The sequence below is a fragment of the Delphinus delphis genome, chromosome 7 (genome assembly GCF_949987515.2).
Source record: "Delphinus delphis chromosome 7, mDelDel1.2, whole genome shotgun sequence".
NCBI lineage: Eukaryota > Metazoa > Chordata > Mammalia > Artiodactyla > Delphinidae > Delphinus > Delphinus delphis.
In genome coordinates, this window is record NC_082689.1 from 74,500,762 (window position 1) to 74,527,711 (window position 26,950).

Consider the following 26,950-nt stretch of genomic DNA (forward strand, 5'->3'; position numbering starts at 1 on the left):
AGAAAAACAGCTCCTGAAGACCAATCACTATACCTTTTTAATTTCCTATTTATTTCCCCATATTCCAATGGCAATTATCTCCTTCTCCCTTTCTTTCCAAAAATGATCTAAGAGACTATATTTCTGAAGGAGAACCACTTTGAGACAACTGTACTGGATAGTTACTTTAAGCTTTGATAAACATTTCTTGGGAGTCTGTTTTCCCAATGTCTCTAAAACAAAAGTAGAAAATCTCTCAAACTTTTAAGTCTTAACTGTAAACTGTGATTAATTAGTTTCATTTCTAAAGTTTTTTTTAATTCACCATTAATATAAAGAATATAAAAATAAAATGTTACTAAGAAGTGTATAATTTCATGTATTGGTATAAAACAGATCCATCTATTTAAAAGACTATAATTAACATGAATATTTAGTCTGAAGATTGGCTTTCGACCCAAGCAGATGATATGTACTAGGTTTTTAGCAAGTTTAAACAAATCAGAGAATAATGACAATAAGAGCATTTGAGACTCACAGCCTAATTTTAATCTCCCTATACAGGTAAAACTAGTAGATATGCCATTGTTTTGTGGTGTCCAAAGAAACAAAATAAATTTTCACCTGTAAAAAGAAAAATAACTTAAAAATATGGTTTATTGATGGCTAAGGCTGTGACAATGCATATATTTTGATCTAAGCAGCTAACATGACTATAAAATTTAACTCTATGAAATTTGGTTCCTGGATCTTTTTTTAAATTCACCTTTTCAAAACTTTGTGGCTCTTCATGTTACTAAGGAATGAAATACCCATTGTATTAGGTGAAAAGAGCAAGGTATTACTATTACCTAAGAAATGGAAGGGGGAGCAAATAAAGGTGTACATAAAATATACACATATGCATACACATGCACACACAATGAAAGGATATGCCAAAATTATATTTTTTAAAATGTTATCTTTAAGGAAAAAGAGGACATGTGGTGGAGTGAACAGGGAGAGAAGCTAGCCTCATTTGAATAGTCTTTGTTTTCATTTTGACTTTGAAGCCCTGTATTTTACATAAATTTTTCTTAAAAAGCCCAGCTTTAAAAAGGTAAATCCCTAAAGATCTAAAGCAAAATTAAAATGATTTTATGTACTGAGTTGATGGCATAACCACACTGAAAGACACTATGTAAAGTAGCTTTAAAAGACAGTAATTTATCTATATATTCCCATTGGCATATACTCTAAAACAATAATAACAACAAAAAACAAAAATCTTAAACTGGTTTCAGTAATAATATTTTTGGAGGTATGATTGAAGAGATTAAATAAAAGCCATGTACTCATGAATTTAAAGTATAATTATGTCTAAGAATTCATCATATTTTTCTTCTTTAAGCAAAAAACTTTTCTTAACTCTTTCTACAGAAAAACCTAGAAATGACCAATCAGTAGCAATGAACATCCGTAGGAAATAGATTATGGTCTCATTACCGTTCCCCACAGGAAGGAGTCAAAGCTTATTGGAGAAATGGCTGCTTCCAGGTCTAGGTCAGGAAAGTTACAAGATTAACCTAGATTATCTTGTCATAGCAGATAGCACAGAAGTCATCGTAGACCATTAACAGCTTATCAAAAAGGCCCAGGAGGGCTTCCCTGGTGGCGCAGTGGTTGAGAGTCCGCCTGCCGATGCAGGGGACACGGGTTCGTGCCCCAGTCCGGGAGGATCCCACATGCCGCGGAGCGGCTGGGCCCGTGAGCCATGGCCGCTGAGCCTGCGCATCCGGAGCCTGTGCTCCGCAACAGGAGAGGCCACAGCAGTGAGAGGCCCGCGTACCGCAAAAAAAAAAAAAAAAGGCTCAGGAACCAATTTGAGATGGTGCCCATGGGCCAGAAAAGAGTAGTTTGAACATCAGTAACTCTAATAGATTGACACAAATCAAATATATTTAAAATCATGAGTTTAACTTATAATCAAAAAAATCTCATCACATTTGGAGGATAACAGAAAACTAACTCATTATTATTGAAAACTAGCATAAAAATGGAAAGAATCGAGCATTTATCCAGAAATTTTATACAAAAATGTACCTCAAGGTAGGCAAAGAGTCGATACAGGGAAATTATAACTATTCCAACTAATAAATGAAGTTGGAATGACAGAGTTAGAGAAGTACCATTTTAACCTCTTAACCTCTAATGACATACTGAAATTGATCTAGGCAATAATTATGACTGATTAAAAATAGAGGCAAGAAGACTTGTGATAGAAATTCACACCACCACCTATAAAATATTTTTGACAAAACAATTTGATCCAGCCTCCTTGTAACTTATCACTAAAGATGTCCCACCTCCTCCCCTTCCAATAAACTATGCTTCCTATTTTTCTTGCTTTTGTAATGTCCTGTCTCTTAAATCTGGGATGCCCCTGTGATTCACTTTAATTAACAGCATGTGGTAGAAATGACATTGTGTGACTTTCAAGTCTAGGTCAGAAGAAGCCTTGCATTTGAGACTTGGTCTCTTGGTACTCATTGGGGTAAGCCAGGCACCACATAAGAAGTCTATGTAAAAGTCCAACCCAGCTGTGTGGAAAAGCCACAGTGAGAGAGAGATGCAAGACCAGCCCCCAGCTATTCCAGCCTTCTCAGCCCAGGAGCCAGACATGTAGGTAAGAAAGCTTTCAGAAGACTCCAGCTTCAGCCACCAACTCACTGCAACGACAGGAGGGATCCCAGGTGAAAAACACCCAGCTAACCCCATCCATCCTCAAAACTCTGCGAGAGTCCATTGATGTTTTAAGGCACTAAGTTTGGGTGTTGTTTCTTTTTTCAGCAACAGATTAATGGGACAAGTCTAACATGTACGGGAAATACAGGGGGAACTGTTAAACAAAACCATGAGGAAACAAGGGAAGGGATGGGAAACCTATTATAAAAAGAATGAATTGGTATATATAAACCTTAACTAGGATTTTGTTTGTTTTATGGGTTTATTTTTTAATCAGGAGCAAATTAAGGTAACGACACTATAGTTGACATGTGATCATGACCAGGTATTTGGCCTTAAGGAATTACTGTTAAACATTTTAAGTGTGGTTGTATTTTAAAGAAACTTCTTAACTTTAAAGATACAGACCAAAACATCCATGGATGAAATATTTGTTATCTGGGGGCTGGAGGGTAGCAAATAGGAGTATAGATGAAATTAAGCCATGAGTTTATGTGTTGAAACTGGAAGTTCATTTTATTATTCTCATTACTTCTGCATATGTCTTAGTAAAAATGCATATAATTTGTTGAACTATCAATATTTGACTATTTTTTGTTAAAGTATATAATGGACTTAAAACCTAATGCTAGCTGAAAGAAGCCATGATGTTATTATAATCTTTAAAGTTTTTTTTTTTTTTTTAGCCAAGGAAAAAAATTACTTTCACATCCCCACATGTCCAAAATATTGATCTAGATATTTAACTTTGCTTCCCCTTCTCCTGGGAAATAGGGATCATGATATCTCATTCCAGTGTATATGCTGAGTTTGATCAACTAAGACAATTTATGGGAAAAAAATGTTTTGAAAACCATACTCTGCTACACAAATGCAAAACATTATTCGAAGTAAGGATCATGTGTTTGGCCCAATATTTGGAATATATGCAGTGAACTCTCTCAAAACCTGAAAGCTAAGAACTCTGTCCTTAGTGCATTTAGCCCTAATACCAGGTACAGTGCTTAGAAAATGGAAATTCCATGAAGATTTTTTGGATGAAGGCATAAACTGGAGGAAAGAGGGCATGGAGATTTTGGATACACTTGCTTTTGCCTTTGATCCTGAATCTTTTTAAAAAGGGTCAACTGAGCAACAAGAGTGTGAGAGGTAAGTATCTTGCTGTGAACCCACCAGAACTATTTGTTCAAACACCATATACACTACACACCCTTCTACTGGTGAATTTTAGCACTGTTTTTAAGCTTTTATATGCAGAGTACAATGTGAATTACTATCTCATATACTACACCTGATCAAATCTACTTTTGTATGCTTTTGATTTTCTTAAAAAAAAAAAAAACTAATTATAAGAGAATAAAAGCCTGGTATTTAATACATGCTGGTCAAGTGAGCAATAAACAATTGCAAACTTTCCTAGAGGCTATTTTGCCCTGTCTCATCATCAGGAAGCTAAAGCATATGTTGGATGTTAGCCTGGATGGACACAAATGTGTCCTATTTATTCAAGGTTTCCTTTGGAGCCACAATTTATAAGTTTTGTTTCTTAGGGGTACATGTCAAACTTCATTTAGCATTTGTTGGTATCCAGATACACTGAATAGCAAAAAGGCAGCATTCGGGGGTAAAATATATGCCTGCTATATGAGCAATAATGTCAGTTTCATTTATGTAACTCACAGAAAACAAGAGGAGAAATACAATGGAAAAGCTGACAGTAGGAAATCAAGATAAAAATTATTCACTTAATTTATAAGTGTAAAACTGCATGTGGACAGGGAAAATACTAAAACAAATAGGTTTTAAATCATGTCTAAGAAGTGGATAATTTTAGAGGAAGTTCTTTTAAAATGTGCTCTTTGACCCTTAAATTTCAAACATTATATACTTATGTGAAGCATGTTTGTATGCACAATATTTTCCTTTTTCCTGAGAATGTTTTGCAAATTTTCTGGAAGAATCTGCAAATTTTAAATATACAAGGGACATTTGTGGAACCAATGCTTCGCTTTAGAACATTTTTGTGAAAAGTTGAAGTCTGATGGTCGATACAATATGCATAAAATTGACCCAGATAAAACAATTAAAATCTAAATAATTTTATACTTATAAAGTTATTTTACATTTATTATTCATTTGAAGCTCAAAACACTTCATGAGTAAAACATTATAAGCCTAAATTCATAGATGTGTAATGTGACTCAATAAAGTTTGCAATCCTAAGTCATCTACTTCCATATTATTGACTGCTTCCACTACACTACGGTACTCTGGAAAGCAGTTTCCAAGTATGACTGTGATGCTTACAACTGTGAGACAAGTTATCATGCCACTTTCAACATATCTTTTCTAAGACTGAACTCAGGATGAGTTCAGCTTAGCTTAATTCATTCACTTTCAATGCTCTATTTTACTCCATTATGAGAATATACTATAGGTTACTTATTCGTCTCTTGATAGATATTTGAATTATTTCTCTTTTTGAAGTTATTCCCAGTGCTGCAATAAACTTTTTGTACATATCTCCTGGTTGCCACACATAAGAGTTTCTCTGGGACACAGACTTAAAATGATGATAAATTACTAACCCAGTGGTTCAAAAAAGAAAAATCAAGTTGAGTATTACAGAAGTAGAGTAAATGTCAGCATATAACTCCAATATGGTTATTTATTTATAAATTACTTACCTGTACTATTGTACTTATAGACGTTTAAACCATATGTAAAAACAGACATTTCTAAGGAATTTGCTAGAAACAGGTCTAAGGAAAAGTTCTAATATGTTCTTCCTACCCCCAGTGGATGGCCTTGTGCAACCCAGGAGGCTGCTCACACAACCACTTTAGAATCACCATAACAACCTCACAAGAACTGCATTAAGAAACACAGAGACGAACTTGCATAATGGTACTGCTGTTTTGTTTGTAAGTCCACACTATTCAGTTATGTATTCAATCTATTTCTGTTCTGAAGAAATTAATGTGTCTGTCCAAATTTAAAGTAGATAATACCCAATTGTAGTTCAACAACTGTGTTTGCGAATAATGTAAATGAGGATTAAAGGCACTATCTTTATATCTGACTTATGTTCCAAGAACTCAATGGAAAAACAAAAATGAAAACATAAGACTAAAAAAAAAAAAAAATCACCTTTATGTTATTGGGTAATTGATTTTTTTTTAAGCTTTCAAAGTAGATAAAATCAACACCTTAAAAGACTTGTCTTTAACCCAGGCTTTCTTTTATTGACGTATATGGTTGCGGGTGCATGCCTAGAGGAATAATAGTTTGTTCCTAACAAAAGAGTCTGGATTCCACAATATGCCTTTTGCCAGAGGCCTCATTCCCCAAAGCTCACAGCTAACTGCATCTCCTGCTGTACCTGTAACAATTTAATTGTATAAGTCAGCCTAGTCAAGCATCTCCGGCTCATGACTGGGAGACATGAAATTCATTGTCATTATTGTCCCTGTCATTTTGGATCATTATATCCTGCTGCAGAATTTTCCTCACTTCAGTGCATTTTTACCTCCAGGAGCCAGGGATTATAGCTGAGGTTGGGGGGGTGGGGGCAGGACCATGAGCTGCATTTACCTCAGGGGAGCCAGAGATTAAATTGGCTTTGCTCTCTCACGAGCTGAATTCATCTATTTGTATGCTGTGAGTTTTAGGTTGGAATAAACATGAATATTCTAGTGAAACCTGGGCTTTAATTCCCCCTTTGAAACATGGCTGTAACCAACTTCTATTTACACTAGGAAAGCCAATGTAATTTCTCGTAGGTTGCTATTTTCATATGTGCATAAGGAATACTTAAGGGCATCATCGGGTACGAAATAACAGACATCTCTCTCTGTCACCGCCTGGACTCTCAGAAGGAAGAATTTAAAGCTGTAATTTTGTTCTCCAGTTTCATCTTACAGAAGCTTAATGGGGGTATCTAATGGTTTTAAATATTTAATGATTTTTAATTATGTCTCATTTTCTGTGCACTGGATTGGATGACTGAAGTCCAACTAGAATGGCACCAAAGATCTTCTTTGGGAGCAGGGAGATTGAAGTAAAGTTGACGGAGGAAGCCCAAGTAAGTTTCTGAGGAAACTGGCTCGCCCTCCACAGCTGGCTCACATAACCTCACAGCCTGCCAAGTCACCCGAGCCTGTCGTGCCTTAAATACTTTTTGCTGACGTGGGAGAGTTGCACCAGTCACAACACTCTCTACGTGGAGACCCCCTGATCAGTGGTAATGGCCACGGACAGGGTCCAGCTGGTGGATCTCTGGTAGGATATGGAAAGGAGCAGAGAGGAAATACTAGGACACGTCTCAGGCAGAAAACCAGTGAGGCGACTATATTGCTTTCTCTAACAGAATATAAGAAGAAAAAATAACCTAGTGTGTCACTTCCTATCCCAACTTTCACTTCAAATGGATCTTACTGAGAAATTTGACATTTACTTTGTCTATACTGAAAAAAATGGTAGTTATTCCTCCACATATGTGAGTTTGTTTCTCAGAGTTTAACAAAATATGGCAATGGATCGTACCTATGCCAAGCACAGAAGTGCCACTATAATTACTACATTTAAAAGTATGTGGTCAAAGACATAAACTTCTAGTTATAAGATAAATAAGTCCTGGGGATGTAATGTACAGTATAGTGACTATAGCTAATAATACTGTATGGTATATTGGAAAGTTGCTAAGAAATCTTAAAACCCCTCATCATATGGAAAAAAAAGTTTGTAATGATGTATGGTGATAGATGTTAACTAGACTTACTGTGGTGATCATTTGGCAATATACACAAATATTGAATCACTATGTTGTACACCCGAAACCAACATAATGTTATATGTAAATTATCCCTCAATAAAAAAAAAAGATAAAAAGTAAAAAAAAATGTATGTGGAATTTATCTTATTCCCTTTGTGGACTTCTGTGGAGGAAAAGACTTTGCCTTAATCCTATGCAATGATCATCACTATTTTTTTTAGCATAAACTGTTTGCATGAATAATTAAGAAAAATTTTTTGACCTTTGTACATTTTGTACTTCAGAGGGAATATCTTACAGACCTAACATCTCAGTTTTGAAAGAATCTTAAAGATGGACTCAGTCACTGGTCCCTCCATGTTAATGGTGATGTTTAGTAGTCTGTCTGACTATATTTTCACACCATTATTTTTTCATTTTTCACTGGTACTGAAGTAACTGTGTGATGGATAACTAATCAGAGTTGTTAATTGGCAAAATTTCTTATAGATTTTAAAAGTTCATTTAGTTACTTGTGCCACTTTTTCATTATGATCAAGATTCTCCCAAGGTGGGAATTATAAAAATTATTATTTCTGTTCACTTTTAAATGGTTAAATTTATGTTATGTAAATTTCACCTCAATAAATTATTTTTTTAAGTTAAAAAAAGTTATTTTGTGTAGCCCAAATGCATTTTGAAATCATTTGGGAGACTGTTACTACATTCTCATAATGATTATTTAAGAAGAAGAGTATTTGTTGCTGTTGTTGTTGTCAAGAAATGTTTATCTTATAAATTACAATGTTTAGACTTCAATTGCAATGGTATATGCTTAGGAAGTATATTTTCCTCTCTGAAATACTTTGGTAGCAGGATAATAATGTTATTTTTCTGGTTGAAGGGTGAGCCATCCCTTCCTTTCTCTGAGCACACATTTATTACATTTAATTCCTTTACTATATGTTCCTTTCTACCTTATTTCTATATTGGTATTTAATTTGTTCATCACACCATTAGCTTTAACAAGAGTTGCCCTATCTGTGAATACAGCTGTGAAACCATAGAACTACACTGTTTCACATTGTTGTTTTGTCTTGCCTCAGGCATGACGTAGTTGGACCTGCATCATTTCAGAACAAGATTTAAAAAGAAATTATTTCCAGTGACTAGAATTATTTTTACTTTTTCAAGACTTGGGCTTCACAATCAATTTTCAAATATCAAACTGAAATTATTTTAAATAATAATTTTTAACTTTTCAATAGCTAAACTCCTAATTTTGCAACCTGTAACAAGCTATGAAAGCCAATTCTAGATAAAAGAAATTCTTCTTCCTCTTGATTCTAATAGGATAGTGTTTCTCCTGCAGTATATGACACAGATTTCCCTTGGTTTCTCCATGTAGAATTGTTAAGAATCTATAATTCATAACAATATCAAACCAACATAACACAGATGGCACAAATTCAGATATGACAGCCACTAATATTCCTCTCAAGGAGGTTCAGATATGCACAAGCTAAAAAAATAAAAGTAATAAATAAAAGTAGTTCGTGTTCAATATATCACATGGTAGAGAAAATGGCCAAGTTCTTGAGAGAGCTTGCAAGGGAGGGATTGAAACTAAGAGGCAAAGGGCACAAACACTTTCAGGTCAGGATGGGCAGGGGGCCATTTGCAGAATGCCTTTTTATTCCTCCTGGATCAAAAACCTCTTTAATATAGTCACCCAACAAACTACAGTGGATTAACATTAAGGGTCTGAAGCAGAGAAAGAATATTCACAGTTAAGATTGTCCCTTAACATGTAGGCTCAGTCAGGGGCACCAAAAAAGTAGTTAAGTGCCCCCCACCCTGTGGTGTTTAGATGCTGGAAGGCACTGTAAACTGTGAATTTTCCAGCTTTTAATGTTTGTCTAAGACCCTTAACATTTTTCTAATATTGTTGCTCCTAACACATCTTCTTGGGTTTATCCCCGTTGCCCCATCTGCACGTACACATTTTGCATTCATATATGAAAGCCTGAAAGACAGCTAAATTGATTCAGAAACCTAACACTGAGAAGAAGAAAAAAAGGTAGGGGTAGCCTTAAGGATATCCCATGTTATGAAGTATAAATATCAAAGTCTCCTGGAAAAACAAAACAACAAAAACACTTCTTCATGTTAAGAGTTTAGATATCTAACACTAAATACAAAAGATCACATAGTAGGGGTAAAAAAACCTCACTGACCCTATTGGGCCTTTGTGCCACAAAATTTCTAAGACTTTTTGAACATGTATAATTATCTGTGTCCAGCTATTTCTTTATAAATAGACATCCTTGGACTACTTTTAAAATCCATTCACCCTTTAAAACTATAGTAAAACTTCACAAATGGCTTTTCCTGTGTTGTTTTGTATTGTATTGTGGTCCATCTGGAGATATATTAAGTGGTTAGTTCCTTCAAATAAAAGTGTACAAAATTGTATTGTCCACACACACACACAAACACAAAGAATGAACACTGAACACGTGGCCAATGGGTACTAGATAATGTCACTGTTAGAAAACATCTAACAACAATAAAATAAGCATTAAAACCTGAGGGACTGGTTTAACAGATGCAATGTTCATCTACCTTCTCACATAAATTATATGTTCAAGAATTGTGCCCTGTGCGAAATACAAACATGTCAATTTCAGCCCAGGGGCATTTTTCTCTAGGTTTATAACCCCTTGAAAATAGAGGTTTCATCTAGAAAACCTAACAGATCCTCAGCTGCTTTCAACATTATAATATATTCATAAGGCAAGTGTTCACTGGCAAACATAACAAATTAAACGGCATGAAGGTGGTGACCAAATACATAATGATGGAAAATGGACCAAACCAACCATGAGATACAAAGTCGAAATCAAAGAAGAAACGGAATATGCAAAAACAAGCAATATTAAAAGCAAAACACTATGTGGAGTGTGCGCACGTACGTTTGTGTGTTGTGTAAGATTAACATTAATTAGGAGGCAAAACTGTCTCGTTAAGAATATGCTGTAAGGGTCACGAGTGGGAGAAAAGTATCTTGTCAAAAAAAAAAAAAAATCACATACCATCATAGTAGACAATTGCTCCTACCAGTTTATCCTTCTGGAGCATTGGGAAATGCTCAAGGGCTCTTGATTTGCTGAGGACGTAACTGCTTTTCAGGCAATTACTTCCAGCAACCAGATCATACAGCTTGATTCCCACCCAGTAGTAAGGTAACTGCCACCACCTACAGCATAAATAGGGGAAAAGGTTTCTTTAGAAACAGAGTATAACATTATAGAATGTCACTTTAAGATACAAGACGCTTTTTATTAAGAAAAGCAAAGTATACCTAGAAGTGTACTGCAAAAGAAACAAGAGAAGGGCCTGCCTGTTCTGACAACAGCCCAGCTGAATTATAAAAGTAAATGGATCATCTCTAAGGCAGTGGTTCTGGACCTGACTGCATATTAGATTTTCTGGGGAGCATCAAAAATAAATATAGATGCCTGGCCCTCGTGCTTCTAGGGATCAATTTAACTAGACTAGGGCAAAGATCAGAGTGACTCTAATGTACACCCAGGGTAGAGAATCATTGGCTTAAGATGTCCTAAGAAATCTATGATAAAATATAGACAAAAATTATAAAATCTGCTTCCAGGCCCCACAAGACTCATGCAGCTAGCAGAGTTACATAATTCTGTATTTCCTACCACCTGTATTCCATCTTAAGTCAACCTGATGGATAGCTCTAACAACATTTATAAAATTGGGTTTAATAATTTTTGATTATTTGACACCTCCAAACCAAATTTCAGTTTTGGTTAACTCGGAAATTTAAAATGACACAAAATGGCTTAGGGTTTGGAGTTGATATATGTCAGTTCAGATTTTGCAGCAGGATTCTTTCTGGCTCTGCATTTTAGTCTGCAAATGACCCTCTTATGTTCCCCAGTGCAAATGTAGTCGCTCCTGTATATACTCTCAGAAACTGGAGTAAAAAACTACTAATTATAAGTGCAGAACACAACCTCCTTTGCCTTCAAGAGCTAGCCCTTAGAGGTGGGTCAGCAGAGACTAATACAGGAAAAGTCACACTTTTTAAAATGCAACAAAGGAAAATATTTTAAAAGGATGAAAGATTAGGACTAATTAAAACTACATTAAGAAATACACATTGAGGAACTATTTTCATTAAAACTTTGTTCTATTGACCTCAGATAAGCAAAGAGTATACAGATGATACCAAAAGGCTTACTTGTAAATTGGGAGCATTATAGGCAACGGAGCTGATAAATGGGGAGCAATTTCTAGTAGGTTGGCACGCTCATGAAGGGCTTCTTTTACCATCCTGTACTGAAAAGCAAAACAGAGAAAATTAGTTTGGCAATAACAGATCATAATATTTTCAAATGGCAAATAGACACCCTGCCAACTGATTGATACACAGAAACCTCTCTACCTCTGAGCAAGGATAGCTCCCTCCTAATCAAATTTCTAATAATACATCATGCTGTCAACCTGAAAGATTTTTTAGAAACCTTAAACTGTATTTGCATAGGAGAAAAACATGCTGTCAGAGTTCCCAGGTGTAAGATATTTTCCTGACTTGAGTTACAAGATTATTGTAACAATTTATCTTGCATTCTCTGTATTGTCCCTTTTCTCAGTCCCCCATTATATTTTCTCATGTAAGAGATAAAAGATTGTTCAGATTCATGTTAAACGTTTCCTTCTTGCCTCCACTAGCCCGAGCAGAGATGACACTTAAGAGTTGCACAGTATTTTACAGACTATCATTAAAAAGCTTTTGTCTTTAGTCCTCATTACATCTCTCTGAAGGCCCCGCATTACTATCATAATACTAATTTTACAAAGAAAAAAACCGAAGCTCATAGAAATTAAATAAATAAGCTGAAACACATCACAAGTCATCTGATTCTAAACCCTATGCTCTTTTCTTCACATCCATCACGATGCTAAACAGACACATAAGAAAAGGGGACAGATTCAAAACTGACAATGTCAAGTAAGTGCTGCTGTGTTTTTCATGTACGAAAAGCAGATAGGGAGTTCAGTTGATTTTTTTTTTTTTTTTTTTACTCCTCTGGGAAATGTCATCTTCCACACTGCCTTGGCAGTTTTCAAATGGTGGCAGACTGGACACAACAGAGTGTGACATAAAAAAAAGCATGACTCAGATCATCTTCTCCTTAAGAATATGTCAGTGACAATATGCAGTATGACTGCATCTGCAGTTAAGAGGAGCAGTTTAATATTCCTCATGTATTACAACACAGTTCCCTTGAAACTGCTTGGGAAGTAGCAATTTGGTGGCCATTGGCGGGGAAAACAACAAAACAAAACAATCACAATTGTTAAAAGTAACACATCCAGGGCTTCCCTGGTGGCGCAGTGGTTGGGAGTCCGCCTGCCGATGCAGGGGACATGGGTTCGTGCCCCGGTCCGGGAAGATCCCACATGCCGCGGAGCGGCTGGGCCCGTGAGCCATGGCCGCTGAGCCTGCGCGTCCGGAGCTTGAGCTCCGCAACGGGAGAGGCCGCGGCAGTGAGAGGCCCGCGTACCACGAAAAAAAAGTCACACATCCGAAAGTGATTTTGTAAATCTGCTACTTTGACATGCCTGTGTAGAAAAAGCCCCTGATTACCCATAAACATAATGCTACAGGAAAAAAAATGGCACACCTCTCCTGAAAGACACTCCAGCAGAATACACTAAATAGGTATTTCCAATAGGAAGGAATGTTAAAAGCCATAAAAAAAAAAAAAACTGATTTAATTGGGTAGAAAAAAGCACAGTCGCAATTTTTGTTTAACAACTAGCATACACAATTACCTGCTCAATATCCAACTTCATGATAGCCTTCTGAAGATATCTCACACCACCATGGATCAATTTAGTGCTTCTGCTGCTGGTCCCTGATGAGAAATCATCTCTTTCTACAAGGGCTGTTTTTAGTCCTGTGTAACCAGAAAACCAAATTAACTTCTTAAATTACACAATTTGTATGTAATTCATTAAAGGCACTTCTCCAGGGTAGAGACAGTCACAAGAAAAATTACTCTGAACATGGATAAATTTGTATTCCAAGTGCAGTACGCTGTCTATATTATAATGAAGAGATTTTAGTCTCTTCCTGGGGGAAAAGTCAAACCAGAACTAGAAGCATATTAAACTGTGAATGAATCACAGCTAGAAAATATTACAGTGCAATTTCAGGGCAGTAACATACACTGGTGTGTTTCGAGGGTCGAAGGGGAGTCTGGCACCCATCTTTAACCATGTAGAGTTAACTCAGTATTGTTACCGATGCCTTCTGGAACTCACATTCATCCCTCACTACGAGAGTCCAGACATGTGCCAGCCTCTCGACTCCAGTCAACTCTGATGCAGCGACTGTGAATCGAGACTAGCCCTCTATGTGCCGGTTCCTATTTCTGGAGTGGTGTGAAAGTGGGTATAAAATGGGAAAAGAGATCAAAGATATCGAAACAGAAGAAGAAAGAAGAGAATAACCTCTGATGCTGAGGAGTTTACAGTCTAACTGAAGACACGCAAGCACAATATTGTAGAACTACAAAGAAAAACACAAGCCAGGACAAATGAACCCAGTACAGAGTATCCGTGAGTAAAGAAAAGACAATATTCTTGGTAAAGGTGAGGCTGGACAAAGACAAGTCAGTTCTAAAAGTCATCCCTCCCAACCTGGCTTTCTTTGAGGGTTGCAATAAATCTCTTGGGAATGAAATCAGTTTTGTTTTGTTTTCTTGCAGAGACACCCCTGCCTCTTCAGGACTGGGAGGACCAACGTTACTACAAGTTCCATACACTAGTTAGATATGAAATCCAAAATTTCAAAAGACCCGAAGTATACATCAGCACCAAGCCAGAAGAAATTTTCATGGCCTGCCATACTCTTGGGGGATGAGAGAATGTCATAGAATCCAATTACAATGAGAATATGTAACTGGAGCAGTTTGGGCTCACAAAGCTCATAGAAGAGAACTTGTGCATGTATTCAATTCAGAGCCATTTATTACATTTAATACCAAAGGGTCGTTTTTATAACTTCTAACAGTTTAAATATCGTACCCAAATGTCATCATAAAATCAGGGCAATTCCCTTGACTCAAAAGGACAAAATATTTGGAAACTGTGGAGAGAAAAGTAGAGAACTTTGATTCAAGGGCAAAAACTGCTAATGCTCTAATGAACTAGCAAAATAACACAGAAATTACAGATATCATAGACCCAGGTCACTCTTTTTAAGCATTTATGCCAAAAAAGATGTGTAAAATTCTCAACTATGAAAACTCTAGCAATGCTTAGTAAATTTAGTACAGGATGTATTAAACACACAGAAAAATACATCATATTAGTGCATATTTTTTGAGAGCCTAAGTGCCAGGTAAAGTGCTGGTGTTAGAAATGAAATAGACATAGACCAAGCTGTCAAGCAGCTCCCAACCCAGAGAGGCAAGTGAACAAAATGAAGCACAGTTTCATAGGTGCTGCATTTGAAAATGCAGAGGACTCTATCCTAAAGTGAGTCAAAAATTAAATTCAGGATATAAACCCCAAATTGCTTAGTCGAGATTACATTTGCAATCTCTCTTACAATGCACTGTCTTGGTGAGCTCTATCACCTTTTTTTAGTAAGTCCGACACAGAGAGTTCTTCTTCCAGTACTAAAATATACCATTTTTCTTCAGTTGAAGATCAGATGAGGAAGTTGACTTTCAAATGGCATTTAAGAGCTGAATTATTTAGAACACACCTCTCTTCCAGTCTTGGAATCAGTCATGGCATTAAGATGCCCACACCATTCGAGGCAGGGACATAAAACTGAGAGGGGATAAGCAGCTTTCCCATCCAGTCTATGGCTCCTACCTGCCCAAAGGTACCCACAGCCTGTGGGAGAAGATGCCTTAGTGCCCAGTTAGCCCCACCTCCTAGTATGTAATCCCCTACCCTGGAGTGTGGGCTTAGCTAGTGCCTTGCTTCTAACCAACAGAATACAGCCACGATGGTGGCAGGCCACGTCCATGGTTAGGTTACAAGAGACTGGGACTTCCTCCTGGATAAAGCAACCTGTCTTGTTCTGAGTCAAGGAACCAACAGAGCCCCTGGTCAACAAGTCACAAGGAACTGAGGCCTCAGTCCAGTAACTTGTGAGGATCTGAATCCTGCCAACCTCCATGTGAGTTGCTAGGAAGCACTGCAGCTTGTGAGAGACTGTGACACAATTCCCTGTGTGAACAATAACTACAGCCAAGGTAGTTATTTTAATTGTATCTGGGATGGGGTCTTGGAGAAAGGCTGAGTCAACAGAGGAGGATGTGTTCAGATGGGTAGAGGGCAGGAGCAAGGGAATTATCACTGGCAAAGATCAGCTTAAGCAAGAGAAGGCAAATGACTGAAATGGCCCAGCTTATTTAGGGTCTGCTTGTCACTCAGGGCCTGGAGTGTGGGGAGACCTTCTAGGGGAACCACACAGCGTGAGGGGGGCGATAGAGAGTCTAGCCTCAGAAGGCAGAAGACGGTAATTGGAGAGTGATATGAAGAGAGAATTTTATGGGTGTGTGTTATCAGGATGGGTTTTTTTTTCTTTCCCAAACTGACACAGTGTGAGGCAGGCAACTACTCTAGGAATTAGCAAGCCATCTCAGGAGGATATTTCAGGATATTTAAGTGAGAGCTAACACTTTAAAGCCTCAAAACTGCTTTTGCAAGAATTGGACATTTAAAAAAGTTATTCACATGTACTTATGTGAAAAACCTTAGTGAATACCAACAAAAGTTAAAATGGGCTTCTCTGTCAAACCAGGCTGTTTCTTCTTGTCCCATTATTTCCAGTGTCATATCGTCAAGCTACCCACCAGAACTTCTGAAGGGAAGTGATACTGCTCCTTCCAGAGCAAAATAAAAAATAAAAATTTAGTCTCTAAATGTATAGCTAAATTGATATATTAAAGTACCATGTAACCTAAAAGTATTACCAAAAGTTTTTGAAACCTTAAAAAGAAAACATTTTAAAAATTTCAACTGCTTTTATGCTAAACGTTCTGGATTTCTCGTTTTTGTTGGATGAGAATAATAGAATGAGGAAGGAGGAAAGTACTGCAAAATCAAGATATTATTAGAAGTTACAACCGCTTTTGCCTTAACTGATTAACCGACTACAGCAAAGACAATGAAATTGTTTAAAGTCTTATAATGATCTTGCATGATTCCGTTACCTAAGATGTTCCTTCCTGTTTCACCTCTCAAAAATCCAAACTTTTTTTCCACCTCCAGTCTGAAAATAAGAGTTTAGTTTGTTTTGTTTTGTTTCAGTATAAAGCAAGGAAGTGAAGAGAGAGCACTGTTTTATCTTCTCAAAGAGAATGAAGAGTACTTTTTTAAAACTTTTATTGGAGTATAGCTGATTTACAATGTTGTGTTAGTTTCAGGTGTACAGCAAAGTAAATCAGTTATAGATATACATATATCCACTCTTTTTTAGATTCTTTTCCATAGAGTACTCTGCACTCCCTTACAGAGTATTGAGTAGAGTTCTCTGTGCTATATAGTAGTAGGTCCTTATTAGTTATCTATTTTATATATAGTAGTGTGTATATGTCAATCTCAGTGTCCCAATTTATCCCTCTCCCATCCCTTTCCCGCCTGGTAACCATAAGATTGTTTTCTACATCTGTGACTCTCTTTCTGTTTTGTAAATAAGTTTATTTTTACCATTTTTTTTAAGATTCCACATATAGGCAATATCATATGATATTTGTCTTTGAACAGTATTTTTAAGTGACATTCAATGCTAACATTTTGCATCTTAGGTAAAATAATTAAATTTGAAGGAGACCGAAAATAATGCATCCAGGCTTCCAGCAACTGTGCCTAGCTGGATGTGAGGCACTGGGGAAGATCTTTCCTCAGAGTGGAAAGAATGACCTCCCCACATGCCCACCAGTGAAGGGCTGGCCTCTGTACGTGTATGATAATTCACTAAACTTGTTCAAGATTTTATAAGGAATAGCTTTTGCTTGTTTCTTTTCTTTTCAGAAGTTACTTTTTATGGAAAGCAATATGTTCTATCACTGCTGAGATGAACCAGAACATTTGGGAGTGGTATGATTATTTGATTTTTTGTTTTTATAATTGATTGCATTTCGTAGTTACTCTCATGAATTTCACTGCAGTGGTAAAGTATTAATATTTGGAGTGAGATTACTCTGAAATTCTTTGGTGGAAGAACAAGATTAGTTATAGCAGAAGAAGAGAGTCAACTTGAAATCTACTTTTCAGTCATACTCAGCCCATCTCTGAAGTTAAAGTTGTACCTTTTGGGTGGGGTCAGGGATGTGAATGAAATACAGCTCTTCACAGACTTGCCTTTTCTGCCCTGAGCGGGAATGTCTAGCTGCCAGGCACTTCCAACTAAACCAATTCATGGATCAAGACAGTTGGATGAATACAGAGGGATAATTACTATCTAAGGGGAGGAATGGTACGACATTTAACTTTTACAACATGAAATAGAACAGAAGCATAGTTTAATACCTTTTACTGATTATCTTATGCATGCAAACACACTCAATATAATAAATGCAGAGAAGTAAAGAGAACAAAATAAAACCCTCCTGTAACCACACTACTCAGAGATAACCACAGTTGACATTCGGGTGTTTAAATGTTCACATTTTCTGTGCATGTATGTGATCACATACGCATATTTTTACCAAAATAGGATCATATGATACATTCCAGTTTTTTCATTTAACATTATTTATTGTAAACATCTCTCCAATGTCAATACATATTTTTCTATAATTTCACTTTTAATGTGTGCACAGTAATACATTAAATATTTACAATGATTTATTTATTCAATTCCCTGTTTTTGAACATTTGGGTTATTTCCTACCTTCGCTATCACAGTACTGCAAGATTGTATTTTTATTTAAACTCTCTGCATCTTTATTTCATTAAAATAAATTTTCAGATATGGCATTATTTAACTATTTTTAAATAGAAAGGGCAGAGTAATAGCTATGAAATAACTACCAGAGGCACCCAGGTAATAACACACAAATCGAAAAGTTTAGACACTCTGTACATTAGTACCAATTTCTCTAAAAAATAACACGCCTGTAAAGCTGCAAAGCAACCCTGGCTTGTTAACCCTCATGATCAGGATTCTTTGCTTTAAGCCTAGTATTTTCTAACAGTGAATGTTAACATTTTACAGAACTATATAATGTTGGATTGGTTATTATACCTATTTCTATTTTTCTATTAGAAACATATAAACCATTAATGGAGATACTATGCTAAGTTAGAACATATCATTAACATACTTTGAGTCCCTTAAGTTCACACATGATTATGGAGGCACAAAAATGTATTAAGCCATAACACTAATTATAGTAACAGAGTTTCAGGGGAATAAGGAAGTTGCCGTTGTTGCTTTCTCTTTTTACTATTTACTTTTTTACTATTTTACTTTTTATTATTTTATAATAAAAACAGCCAGTATTCAGAGAGAAGGAATATCCAAACAATGTAAAATGATGAAAAGAGAGAATAATATACTCCAGACATAACCACGTTTAACTATTAAAAATGTCCCATATATTCTACCAGAAACTTTTTATGCTGATAAACCTGTGTACTTTTTTGCTTCAAAAACAAATACAATTAACAAACTCATTCTTTACAACTTGTTTTTCAATTTACAATACATTTTAGCCATTATCCCTGTAAACACTTATAAACCTCTCTGAATAACTGAATGGACCCAATTTATTAAACCATATCACACTCTTTTTGCTATTATAAATATTGCTCATAGGTAAAATTTTGACCAATATGCCACTGTGAGTTCAGCTTTAAACTCTTCCTCTCCAAACACAGAGAAAATTATATATATGTGTATATATATATATATATATATATATATTTGTTTTTTACATGTATATATATATGTACATACATACCTATGTACACACATACATAGATATATTTTAAGGCATGGTTGATTCAAAAATAAACACCTCATGGACCAGAAATGTAGCAGAAACTCAGAGCACAGTAGTTAGGCCCAAAGCCTCTGTCTTGGTGGAATCTGGGTCTAGAAACAGGCAAAGGTAACCAAGATTTCAGTTCCTGAAGGGCAAGAGATAGGGAGAGGTGAAGAAGACAGACCAGTGCTGGAATCCAGGGATTGAAGAAGGGTGGAAAAGCTTCTGCTGACCACTGTCTGGGGCTGTGGACTATCTGCTGGGACATGCCCAGGAGGCAGGAAGATGGACCCAGCCTGGAGAGCAGTACCTGGGCCAGGGAACCACCAGCTGGCTGGCCAAGATCAACACAGGGCAGGAGCCTTGATTTGGTTTTGAGAAAAGTCTCTGATGGGACTTGAAGGTGGCAGCAACTGTATCCATAGAGTTTAATGTATGGCAACAGAGAGTGATACAAAGCTGATTTAATATGGAGGAAAGGAAGAAGGAAATGGAGCAAAGTAAAAAAAGACGTAGGGTAAAAAATACAAAATAAAAGCACGTGGCATCCAAATAAATGGAGATGGACCAAATTCACCTGTTGAAAGACAGATTCCATCTATCAAGCGTTAAAAAAAAAGAATCCAGCTACTTGTGTTTCATCATAGACATATTAAAACAAAAGGATATAGAAAAGTTGAAAACAATATGAAACAAATCCTGTCTGATATGTTATTTTTCCAACTTCACAGGTGTTTATTGTATTTCTGCCATAGATAAATTTCAATTTTTATGAAATCAAATTTAACAGGATTTGCCAAAAGGAAAATGACTTTATTGATGTCATGCTTAAAAACACCTGTCTTACTCCATGTTTTTAAATTTCCATATACTTTCTTCTAATAGGTTTGTGGTGTTTTATTGTTAAATCCTTGAAACAGAGAGCATGATAAACAGAATATAAATATACATAATATATACAAATATAAATTTGGGAAAGTGGATACTTCAAAGTTGCTTATTAAACAACCAAAAATGACAAATATGAAATGCTTTTACCATATCCTAAATTTTATGTATTCAGATCTATTTCTAGCCTCTTACTTTTGCTCCGCTAATCTCTCCGTTCCTTTAGCAAACTATTTTAATTAAAGTAGCTTTAGAATACACTTCGATATTGATAGAGCTCTATCTGCTTTATCATTATTCTTTTTCAAAATTAATCTAGTAAATCTCAAAGGCTGATTTTTCCAGATACCTTTGGCACAGTTTCTCTAACCCTCCCCACCCTACTCCTGCCAAAGACAGTCACTATAACATAATCACTAAATTACATCAAATTTCCAGATTAATTTTAGTAGCAATTTGCAACCTAGTCTAATTAGCAGTGTCCAGTAAGTAGCAAATTTTCATCTGCTGCAATTCTACTGTCCTGAAATAGGATTTTCTCTGCCCTCATGGTGGAAGAGGGGCAGTGGTAGAAGGGGGTGGAGATCTGTAATTCCCAAAATGCACTATCTTCCATGGCTCTCCCTTTTCTGCAGTTTTTAATGCAATTAAAAATGCACACGCCTGCTCCTTTTCACAAACCTTTATTTATGCAGAAGTGTTGTTGTTATCCTCCGTTATGTCTGAGAACCTTGAGGCTCTCTGTAAGGTTAGAACACTTATTGAAGGTCATGGACCTAGTGAGTGATGAAGCTGACTGATCCCACTTGGTTCTCATTTCATAGCCTGTGTCCTTACTCGTTATGCTATACTGTCTTAGACTCGAAGGAACAGTGGTGAGAATTCAGGAATTACTAGCCAGGCACCATTCATAAACTAGAAGTACATATACATTTTTAAACAAGAGAACTACAATTAATGTTTTCTTCTAGCAAGAAGCAGTCTTCTCTGGAATTTTGAAGCCATAAAGTTTAAGTTTATAAATAAGATTTTAAACCAAAATTGTACTGATTGACCCCTGATACATAAGGGTAAATCACATAAAATAACAAAAAAGAACTGAAAAAAACATCTTGAAGCCCCCTGAGGGAGTGACTATATTTATCAGAGTCTCTTCATTCCAGCTCTCTTTTTGGGGCAAAGTGCCTCCTATATCATCGTGCTTCAAGGCTGGGGACTGGCCACAGAGGTTTTAACCAGAGAAGCAATTCCTATTGATCCTAGAGACCTACAGGAGAACGTGAGGAGAGCTGTGCATATTATGTTTATATAATAATATTCCCAAATGAAACAAATGAAAAACTGATTCCCAAGAAAATGCAGATGGTAAGAATGCAAATAAATGTTCATTATGAAAACTTCATGACTTTTTCTCTTCCTTCTACGGTCTTTGTTTATCCATTACCAAAATTGCATTTAGGCACAATATTTCATCAAAAACCTTGTGAAAACATTTTTATACGAGCCTTTTAACATCTAGCAGTTCCCCCAAAACTTTGATGTCCTGAAAAATCTAATTATTACTGGTAACTTTAAAAGATCACAGTAATTTATTTTTGTCAAATGTGACTAAAGATTAATGGATACAGTCAGGAATAATTTGGTAAAAACATATCAAACGCAGAGAAAGCAAAATTTGTTGTTAAGTGAAGCATCAAATATAATAAAAGAGCAAATTCCATGAATGAACAGCAACAATGCACAATTCATTAACCAAATGCCCATGATTATTTCACACTTCAGAGGGCTACTGATATGATCAGAAATTGTAGTAAAAGGATAAATATAGATTAACTTCAGCATCTCTATACATTTTAATTATAAATGCTACCCTCAGAGGGCTACCAGCATAATAAAGGAAATACAAACTATGGTTTATCCATCCTTTTTATAAATCGTAACTCCGTATACATCAAATAAGACAGTCAGTCAATTATTTTAAAAGACAGCAATTGAAATGCCAGGAGATACTGAAAGTACATCATTTTCTTAGCTGTTACTAACTATAAGTATTAAAAATCTTGTCAACATTCTGGCTCTGAAAACTCTTATCTTTTCAAAATCATCATCACTGTCATCACCCACAATCGTCTGCTAATGTACTAGGTAACATTCTTTACTGCCCAAAGGAAAAATGTTTGTTCAGCAAATATTAATAAACTATAAGCTCCTCGAGGGCAAGGCCACATCTTATTAGTCTTTATATTCCCAGAGCTGGTTCAGCAGTTGACTCTCAAGTAGTATTGTTTTAAACAGCAGAATGAAACAAAACAAAAAACTGGAAACCACCTAAAGAGTCATTAACAAGAACGTCTTTGGGATGAATTTTTCAGCCATGAAAAACAATGAATACCATATACATGTAAAGATTGATTAACTACACTGTCATTTGAAAGTAACACACTGCAAAGTAATGACTACAGTATGATCTTATCTATGTTTTTAAAAAGATATCTAAAATATGCACAAAAGCAAATATAGGTGAGACTTTTCAAAAGGAGAAAAGGAATAAAAGGCACTTAATCAGTAGTTGCCTTTTTGCTACTGCAATCACGGTCGTAACTCTTTGAGGGAAAGCTGGCTTTCCAACTCCCCTTACCTCCCCCTACCAGTCCTAAGTTTCCATTTAAACAATTTCTTGCCTTCATGGAATCTTTTCTCATTTTCTCCTTCTGTCATTGATACCTAGTCAGTTCTCAATTTGGGATTCTACCCTATCGTGTATTTTCTCTGCCTCAACTCTGAGCAATATTAGACACACATGGGGACACACACACACACACACACACACACACACACACACACACACACATACACACACACACAGATATCCTTTTCTAACCAGAGCAAAGCAACCCCTATTCCTATCACATTCTCTAAATCTTTTCTACATCCAAGTCCCTACTCCTATCCATAAGTAGCACATCTCACTTCTTTTTGAGTGTTTAAGAATAGCTCTTCAGAGTCACACAGACTCCCTCTTTTATGCCTTAGAATCTTTACACTTTGTATTCGTCTCTGAGAAATGTCTCTTCTTGCCCTGCCAAAGCTAAGATATATCTTTGATATCCCATGCCGCGTATTTTCCCGAGAGCTTGTTCCACATGCAGCCTTCTATTATTTGCATGTTAAGGCTCTCTTCTGAGTCTACAGAAATATTCAGATGGCTCCTATCTTAAAAAGAAAAGAAAGAAGAAACAATTCTTGCACATATTGCCTCCCTTATTCATATCCTACTACACCAGCAAGTTACGTCCTTTCTGTTTTATTTGTCTCTAGATCTCTTAAAAGTTTAGCCCCTGCTTCTTCCTTATTGCCTATCCTTTCCTCATCACGAATGCTCTTCACTGTCTCAGAGGGCCTGTTCAGTGAAGTCCAAAGGCCTTTCCCCGGTATCCCAGGCCCAGCTCTGCCTTTGCACTCCTCTCATATCCTCCCCAGCACAGCCTGGGTGATCCCAACTGAAACACGGGTTGTTTCCCACACACACTGTTCCTCTCACATGCTCCCTCAGATTGGCACACTTCCAGCAAGCAATGTTTGCCTACTAAAATTCTACCCGTGCTAAATAGCAGCTTGCTTTCTCCAGACCATTCTATGCAGATATAACAATGCCCCCAAGCCTCCTGAAAGGCACATATTCTCTATAGGGTAACTCAGTCTACTACAGAACTTGGAGCAACCTAAGGGTGGAGTCTGGATCAAACATCTTGGTATTCTCATGTAGTACTTTGAATATTGCCATGCATAAAGCAGGCACTCAGCCAATATTTGTTGAAATGAAAGAAAAAGAACTGTATACTTCAGTACATAGCATGAACATAAGTGGAGATAGCAAGAAATATTTTTCTGAACGCTACTGGGGAAACGATCCTCTTGGACATAGAAAATTGTCATCTGGTAACTTCTAAGCCCTGGGGTAGTCCCAGGACAATTGGGGCAGTCCCGAACGAGACCTCCCATTACACTGCCTATGTGTCTTCTCTTGACACTCTCTTTCCCAGGACTCCAGGGAAGAGTGTTGAATTCAAACACCTTGAGGTAACTTCAACTCTTCTTTCCATCTGACTTAGTATGTCCCAGGATAATGCAGCTTAAATTATAAACTATGGATGGAGACAAAATTATATAACTATTAGGGTGTGCCAGGAAACTGAGTATGTTCCAGGATTTATTATTGTGAATTTACCATTATTTGGAATTGACAGAAAGGACCTAGGCTGTGATGTCTACATGGATCAAAACTCAAGTGGGGGTCCTGTGCAATCACAGTAAATCTAGTGTACTTTTTGGCTTATGTGTGCCTAATCTCACGAAATTTATTTCATTTCTGTAAAACTAAAATCTACCAGATATGCAAAGTAACTAAGTCTAGGGTGGGTGTGGTAGTAACTTAATCTGAGAAAAATTATTCCATGTAATAAACTATTACCACTGAATATGAAACTGCAATGAATACTGAACCTTATAGAGTAACTAAAATAATTTGGAGTCAAAATTCCTTGCAGCAGTACCCAGTCCAATGTGATATATCTAAAAATAATCACAAAGGATTATTTCTCCGGGACAATTGGTTCTAAAAGTCTTTTGCCTGCATGTTATTAATGGCAGCTATAATACTATCTACAATTTATTGAGTTTCTACTTTGTGTGACAAGCACTGTTTTAAATCCTCTTCATGATTATGCATTTAATCCCCATAACAATCATTAACGGAAGATATTTCTTTCCTTATTTGAAAGATGAGGGACCTTAGAGAAATTAAGTACCTTTGCTTAAGTGTATGTGCGTGTGTGTGTGTATACACATACATACATCTGATACAGCAGCTCAGCCAGGATATGTACTCAGATTTCTTTGATTCCAAACTCCACACTAATAACCACAGGCAAAAGAAGCAAATCATTAAATATATCATATGTAAGAGCCTTGGTGTTCCATACTAAAATTTCTTTCTTTATATATCCTGTTGCCATTTTGAAAGAACTTCTCATAATATCTTTCCCGAAGCTGACTAATAGAGTGAGACAGAACTACAGGTTAGCAAGTCTTTTCCATTATTCAGTCACCTGAACTAGAGTTTCCCAAACTGTAGTCTGTATTTCATTGGAAGAGATTATTTTAATAGAGAAACAAAAAGAATTATTTTAATAGATTAATTCATTTTAATAAATCTTTTTATTAAAGACAAATCACTGACATAAATGTGATTTTAGGTGATACACAAATAATTTTATTTCACATAAATGTACTTTACTGTGTATAAAAAAAACTAACCAGAACATCAAATCAATGAATTCACAGGAATATAAAGTTTTCTTTTTAAATAAATTCATTTCAGTGTAAAAGACAAACTATACTTCATTTCAAAATTGTGCAAGTACCTACATTTTAACAACGGGAAGGTGCTTCACAAAGAATGGAAAATTAAGCAATGCAACAGAAACGTGACTTCCCAGCACGGAGCGCACACTGTGTGTTTATATCAGAAGGACAGATGAAACCTTTACCTGTGTTACATCCACCCACACCAGGACTCACCTCTGGTGACTGCATCTAGGGCACAGCCACTTCCTGTTGCTCCTCCTCCAATGACAAGTACATCGAATTCAGACGTGTTTTTCAAAGTCAGTATCTGAGCTTCTCTGGACGGAGGCTCCCTGTTAACAGGTTCTGAGATGTAGTCTGCTGCTTCAACAAAGGCCAGGTTCACCTGAGGTAAAAGACCATTTTCAAATGTTTGTCTGGAATGCCAATTTAATACATTTTACAATGTACTAAAAAAAGATTTGCAATGGAGATAAGGATAACCAGAGCTAGACCGGAGTCTACAGTCCACATGGAGTGAATGATAGAACCAACTGCCTTGGAGAAAAAAAAAGTCCTTAAAATTCTGTGTTTTTTTTTTTTTTTTTCCATGAATCATAACTATTTAACCGTGGAACACCTGGTTTCAGATTCAATATCTCAACTGATCGTTTTGGTTTCATATACAACCAAGTTCAATTAATTCCCACACTGTACAGCAATTCCCAAATACCTTGTCTAAGACAATTTATAGGAGAACATAAGAAAATGTTTTACCCGGTAGCAGCCATTCATTCAGATAACATTTAAAAGTGTGGAAAGGAGGAGGAAAAAGCACTTTATGCCTTTCCGCAATTTCTTACAAGTATATGTTCTTCATTCCTTAATTCCCCTGACAAAAATATATTCTTGAGTCAGTACAATTAAAAAGAATCTGTTCACAACAGACGTTATTATCCAGTTTAAAATCAGCTCTGGCCAATGGGAATAATATTATATAAAGATTTTAGTCAGAGGCTTCCCCATTCAATGTTTTAACAGAAAATTATAGATTTTATATATTTAATACACGCTATTTCAATTTGTGAAAGCTTTAACAATAATATAATTAAAGCCAGCCATAGTCCCCTAAATGATAATGACCTTCCTTATTTCTAGTTCTTTCATTAGAATATAAGTTATCATCCTAAATCAAAAATGATGCTAGTCT

General features: G+C 36.2%; 1 protein-coding gene across 1 annotated transcript in view; it reads right to left on the reverse strand.

Moving 5' to 3' along the window:
• Positions 1–26,950, reverse strand: part of GPD2 (glycerol-3-phosphate dehydrogenase 2) — a 134,178-nt gene that overhangs the window by 54,332 nt on the left and 52,896 nt on the right. The window contains exons 3-6 of the mRNA XM_060016776.1: positions 25,975–26,146; positions 13,325–13,449; positions 11,727–11,824; positions 10,552–10,715 (exon numbers count right to left, since the gene is read on the reverse strand). Of these exons, the coding sequence (XP_059872759.1) occupies positions 10,552–10,715; positions 11,727–11,824; positions 13,325–13,449; positions 25,975–26,146 (559 nt within the window). The remainder of the gene's footprint in view (positions 1–10,551; positions 10,716–11,726; positions 11,825–13,324; positions 13,450–25,974; positions 26,147–26,950) is intronic.